We start from the raw sequence: 6,016 nt of genomic DNA, 5'->3' as shown, positions 1-6,016 counted from the left end.
TGAACACTATTTGATATTCAGGCACTTGGGAACCAAAAAGTGAAATGGAAGAATCTGTTAAAACTAAAACAGTTAACTGTTCAACCATAAATCCATTAAATGATAATTCAGCTGCCATATGATGTTTGACCAGTCGACCAAAAATTTACGTTTTAACCAGTACATTTTATTGTTGTCTATTTTGGTTAATTGCTATATCCATAAAAGATAAAAATATGTCACAAGGTGAATATGTTGTTACTTTTTACATTTTTGTCAAATGTGGCACAAACCCCAAAGTCCTTAGGAATATTGGGGAGAGCGTATAGTACACAAATACAATGATACAAGATGGAAATTAAGCATGTGGGTATGTACCTAAAAAAAGAGTTTGTGTCTGAATTATTCATCAAACCATTGCAGCACTACCCCAAAAACCCCACTCAAGCTGCTGCTTCAACTATTCTATGATAAATTCATTTCATTAATGGCATCCAATACCGATGATATCGCCGCCGGTGCCGTCAACCTGGAACTCGAAGCCATGAGAACAGATGACTGCTCTTGGCAACCTTGCGAAATCTACTTCAGGTCTGAAATCAATGTCTTTGATCTGTTTATTTTCATTTTTCGTCACCAATTCCAGTGATTCACTTACTTATTATGGAACGCGATGATCTTTTCAGCTGGAAATAGTTCACTATAATGATCCTAGTAGCTTTTACTTCTTAATGATCGATTTATATCACTTCTGTTTGATGTTTACTTGAAGTTTCTAGCTCGAGTTTGATTTTGACATGGATAATCCAAATCTACTCAAGTTTGGAATCAAGCAAACTAAATCCGAGTTTCGCTGCCTAAATCGGGAAAGTTCCCTAGAGATATTATTACTTTCCAATTCCAGATGACACCTTATTTGGAACGAAAAGGGGGGTTTCCACATTGAGTGTAATCGTATGAAATCAGAAGAACTAACAAACATTAATATAATTTAGTTGTTGAATTTTGATCTTTCATCTCAGCATTTGTTTATATTGTCTGATTATGATAAGTTCAGCGTCTTCTGTTATCATCTGCAGCCCAACTGGCGGTGGTCTTGTTGTAAAATATGAGGACAACGATTCCCAAGATACATTAACGAATGAAAAAGAAGCTTTGATGCGAATTCGAGCCCGTTCTCTTCCTCTCCAAGATGATGACTGTGCTCACATCAAACCAGGTGAGACTGTTCTTGTCAATCGAGACTCAGAATCTGAAGGAGGGTTCTTTGATGCAGAGGTAGAAAAGGTATATTTTCTTGCACTTGAGAATTCGTTTTCTAGAGTATTTGATTGTTTGTTTTCATCCATCCATGATCTAATCATCTGCACCATTAACAGGTGATACGGGTGAGGCATTCAAAGAGGACGAAATGTAGATGTAGTTTCATGATTAGATGGCTGAAAAAAGATGTCAATGGTGGAAGTTTAACAGTTCCTTCTTCTTCAGTAATGAGATTAGCTAACAAAAGCATCAATCATCATCCAACAATTTCAGCATTCATAGATGCAGTGCAGCTGAGTAACTCAAGTGACTCAGATATGTCTCCACAGATGGACATTGTTGGTGACTTTGATCTGGATCTACATGACTTGTTAGAAAAACAAATTGAAGGAATCAGAAACTCAGTTCATGGTTCCAAAAAGAGAATTAGAGATGAGATTTCTATGTTTGAAGGTAAACTCCATAACCAACATACATACATACATGAACTAAGGAATCGAGCATGATGCATTTCAAACACATACTAAACTTCAGAATATTAGATTAAACACATAACAAGCATTCCTGTTGTGGTTATTTATTTCCAATGAGAACATACATATCTGGTGATTATTATTAGTCATTACTATTTACTAACAAACAAGTAAATGAAACAGATGTTTCAAAGCCAAATGGAAGAACACTGAAAGTCGAAATTTCAACTGAAAAAAATCATTCAAGGAGGTCAACCCGGAGTCAAAAGCAAAAGGGTGGACCAAAAAAACAAGAATCCCCTGTAATCCCACCTCCAACAACTGAAGGAGAGCTTTCAGACAAAAAATCCCCTCTCAATCCTCTAGCTGCTCGTGCAGCTCTTGCTTCTTTAATGTCACATAAAAGCCTTGAAATTTCTATTGATGTCAAGGAAACAAAGACCTTCAATTCCTCAGAAACAGAATATGCTCCAAAACCAGAAAATATTGTCAAGAAACTTTTTTCCCCATCTACTTCATCTGAATTGTTGGAAGAAGAAGAAGAAGAAGAAGATGATGATGATGATGATGATGATGATGATGATGATAAGATGAATAATACTGAAACATCAACCAGGTCAACTCGTGCAAAAGTTCAGAAGGTCAAAGTCAATGGTACTGTTTCTGGTAACAAAGTGAGTGCTTGCAAGAAGCGTACGCGTTCAGCGGTTGGGAAAAAGGAAGAAACAGAGACTATTGAGACTACAACAGAAAAGGATACTACTACTTTTCATGTGCAAAAAGGCAAGAATACCCTTTCTGCCACATCATCGCCTTATAATGAGGTTAAGAATTCTATCGATGGGAGAAGGCGTAAGCGTTCAGTGCTTAACAATGAGGTATCAGAGCCAACAACCGAAGAAATTGAGACCAAATCCACTCCGGGTCCCACTGCAGTAAAGAACAAGAAGACCAAGACATCTGGTAAAACTCAAGATTCAGGAGGTATGTGGATAGTTTTGTCATTTCATTTGTTAATTAATTTTAATTATCCAAATTGAATATTTGATAGGGAATGTGATGAGCAATGGTGGTAAGAAGGGTTTGGTTGAGTTGAAGGCACAAAGGGTGCGGTGTTCACCAAGGTTGAACCCTAAGACATGATATGATGCACAAAACAAGGTGTACTCTTTTGTTGTATGTTTGATTAATGATTAATTATTTGCCACTTTGGTATGTATGGCATTTTCCTCCCAAGTTGTCATGAAAAAGGGGCAAAACTAGGAGTGGTAATATAATATAATGTGATAAAAGACTATGGCTTCATGATCATCATCATCATCTCTCTAGCTTCTTATGTTGTTGTATTGTTATCATGTAAAAGGGGCTAAACTTGGGAGTGGCGATATAATATCATGAATTTTGATAATCATTTATATTGGTTTCTCCTTTTGTTCAACATTGTTATTAGATAGATATAGAAAGATTAATAGTTTGACTAGTAAATATTAAAAAAAAAAAAATATTGATTCAATAATGAAGGAAAGATGAAGGATTATCACAAATTTGTTTGAATTTATCTAATGACAAATGACATCTTATGGCTTATTACGTTGGTCCCCTTATGTTTACTCATACCTATTTCTAGTGAAATTGTAGATGACAGTATTTTTGAAGGAAAAAAAATGTTTTAGAGATATTTTTAAGACAAAATTACATAAATGGTACATGTGCTTGTGCTTGTGCTTGGTCAAACGTACTAGGTGTCTATATAAGTTTGAAATTTTATCTATTTTTAATGACTGCTGCCCACTGTAGCCCCTCATTTTGCGAAATTTGGGGAAGAAAATTCCATTCTCCCGACCATTCCTTGGATCTGAGACTTCACTTATGGGGTGCCCAATCTTTACTCGGTGAGCCACCTAAATGATTGTTTAGTTTTGCCTGTGTTTAAATTTTAATGTAGTAGGTATTTTGAGACATACAAACTCAAATTTCCTGTTCCCAAGTCCTCAATTTTCTGTTAATTTAATTCTTAAAGTCCGTAATTATCCATCTTCTGTTTTACTTTTCACTTCTGAAAACCAATCATTTCCAACATATATTCGCTCAACACAGACAGAGATAATGGTGTATTTTGAACAAAGAAATTGAGTTTAAGGTGCACAAAGAAAGAAAATTGACCAAACTAGTTCATATATTGTCTCACATCATGCATTTTCTCAAGGTCTACCACTACATCATATCAAAACATAATCCAGTTACATTTCTGGTGCTATCATCTAAATCAACCATTAGTTTCCTGCATACTTTGGATCTGCCATCACAAAATGATAAGCGATAACCAAAAAGAATATGAAGATGCCAAGAGAATTGGCAAAGAATCCCAGGTCCTGATCGTTAAACATCTGTATAAGATACAACAAGAACATATATCAGTCGTATCACAAACATGATTTGCAACAACACACAACATTTAGGGTTTGTAAATGTAAATCCATTCTAAAATCACTTTCGTTTCATCATTTCCCAGTGGAGAAATCACATCGATAATTCAGTCCCTCTACTCGCAAAACCCTAAAGCCATCCACAATTTCTACTAATCCAAAATCCAACATCATATGCATCCATAATACTTACCTAACTTATATCTAAATGCAAAACTTGAAATACAAACTTGTTTAGATAAACGAAAGGTAGAAACCGATGATAATCATATAGATATCATCATATCAACCCCGATGATGCGATTACATAAAATTTGAAGAAGCTGTAACGTAAACCTAATCGGAAATTATAGTGATAATTGTAATAAGGAATCATGGATCACTCGACATCGTAATAGGAAAAAACCTGACATTGGCAATCTTGGAGAGCGAACTTCTACTTCTTCGCGAGAGCAGGTGCTATAGCCTGGTAGACGGAATGTGGAATCAGAGTGTTTACAAACCCGATCAAAATGTTAAAAATCCTCCTCATACAAGTCGAACCTTCGGATTCGGAGCCATTGAAGTGGTTATTTGGATTTCGGTCATTCGAATAGTTTACTATTTTAGCGGCCCAACTTTCGTTTCAACCCATTTAGACTTTGGACTATTATATAATTGAATTTGAATTTAGTTAATAAATTAAAAAAAAATATAAATATAACCATTTATCTAAACTATTATATAATAATAAATAAAAAAATTAATGGCATCCCACAAATAAATGAATAACCACTATCGTTAGATGTTAACAGGTACCACACTGATTTTACCCACAAACGATATTATTTTCACATTTATACTTACATTTTGCATCAGACCATTTGTAAATGGGCCCTACAATAAGCTATTTCACAATGCCATCTCGTAGTCATGTTTCTCTTAGGTACCGGTTGGTGTGTGAGACTGAATAAAACATAACATAACAAAATCGGTTGAGATATCGTTTGGTTATGATGAAACTAAAATTGAATGGAACAAAGACCAAGTCAAATGTAAGTAAACCCCTAAATTTTAGTCCCACTAAAATTGATGGAACAAGCATGGCCAAGAAAAATTAAGACTCAAATTACCCCCCCCCCCCCCCCCCATGCAGTTGCACGACTTCTAATAAAATAAAGAAAACTTGTTATTTTTTTTTTCTTACACAATTATCATAAAATATTCATAAACATTATCATGGTTGGTATTTTAGTTTCCAAATAGAATTTAATACCCTCTTGTTTAAATTCAATATATAATATTAAATAAACATGTATCAAGTACTTTAAAAAAAATTCTAGTAAGTATTTAATAGTTTTATATTTAAGGTGTATATAATCATACTCAAAAATATTGTCTACAAACACTTTCACAAAACTCAATATCTGTAAATACCAATCAACTTCTACCTTTCAATCTTATAAATTTGTATTCATTCATTATACTTAATTAAATGAATCTCAAGATCTATCATTTAAGCTAGTTTGTTTCGGTACAATTAACATAAATTATATAGTAGCATCCGCAATTTATATATATATATATATATATATATATATATATATATATATATATATATATATATATATATATATATATATATATAGGCTTAGGTTATTCTATTCAAAGTAATTATTGTGTTATTGTATGTATAAATGTGGGCCAATCAATTTTACTTATTTTAAGTAAGTGATTATTACATATTACTGAATTAAATATAATTCAAAAATACCATCTATTCTAACTAGAAGGGTATTTTAGTCAATTAATATAAATTTAATAAAGGAAATTTGCATATTTTATGCAATCATAGATTCTATTAATTTAAAAAATCCGATTTTATGAATTATAAAG

The 6,016-nt window shown here is 33.3% G+C and overlaps 2 protein-coding genes across 3 annotated transcripts; one reads left to right on the top strand and one right to left on the bottom strand.

Annotated features, from left to right (window-relative positions):
* The first annotated feature begins 334 nt into the window (after positions 1-334).
* LOC145132677 (uncharacterized) lies at positions 335-3,126 on the top strand. 2 transcript variants are annotated; one of them, XM_079067565.1, is made up of 5 exons: positions 335-570; positions 1,059-1,266; positions 1,359-1,695; positions 1,899-2,678; positions 2,767-3,126. In XM_079067565.1, the coding sequence occupies exons 1-5, from the start codon at positions 467-469 to the stop codon at positions 2,856-2,858; spliced, it is 1,521 nt and encodes a 506-aa protein (XP_078923691.1). In that variant the 5' UTR covers positions 335-466; the 3' UTR covers positions 2,859-3,126. The 2 variants fall into 2 exon arrangements, with proteins under 2 accessions (XP_078923691.1, XP_078923690.1); XM_079067564.1 differs by having other exon boundaries at positions 336-570; positions 1,899-2,699.
* Positions 3,127-3,873: 747 nt separating this feature from the next.
* LOC145132903 (dolichyl-diphosphooligosaccharide-protein glycosyltransferase subunit) lies at positions 3,874-4,102 on the bottom strand. The gene has a single exon (XM_079067857.1). The coding sequence runs from the start codon at positions 4,100-4,102 to the stop codon at positions 3,989-3,991; it is 114 nt and encodes a 37-aa protein (XP_078923983.1). The 3' UTR covers positions 3,874-3,988.
* Between the last annotated feature and the right edge of the window lie 1,914 nt (positions 4,103-6,016).

This window comes from Lactuca virosa, chromosome 8 (genome assembly GCF_052849685.1).
Source record: "Lactuca virosa cultivar CGN04683 chromosome 8, Lactuca_virosa_CGN04683_v6, whole genome shotgun sequence".
NCBI lineage: Eukaryota > Viridiplantae > Streptophyta > Magnoliopsida > Asterales > Asteraceae > Lactuca > Lactuca virosa.
The sequence above is the reverse complement of the archived record's forward strand: the minus strand, read 5'-3'. Positions and strand labels throughout refer to the sequence as shown.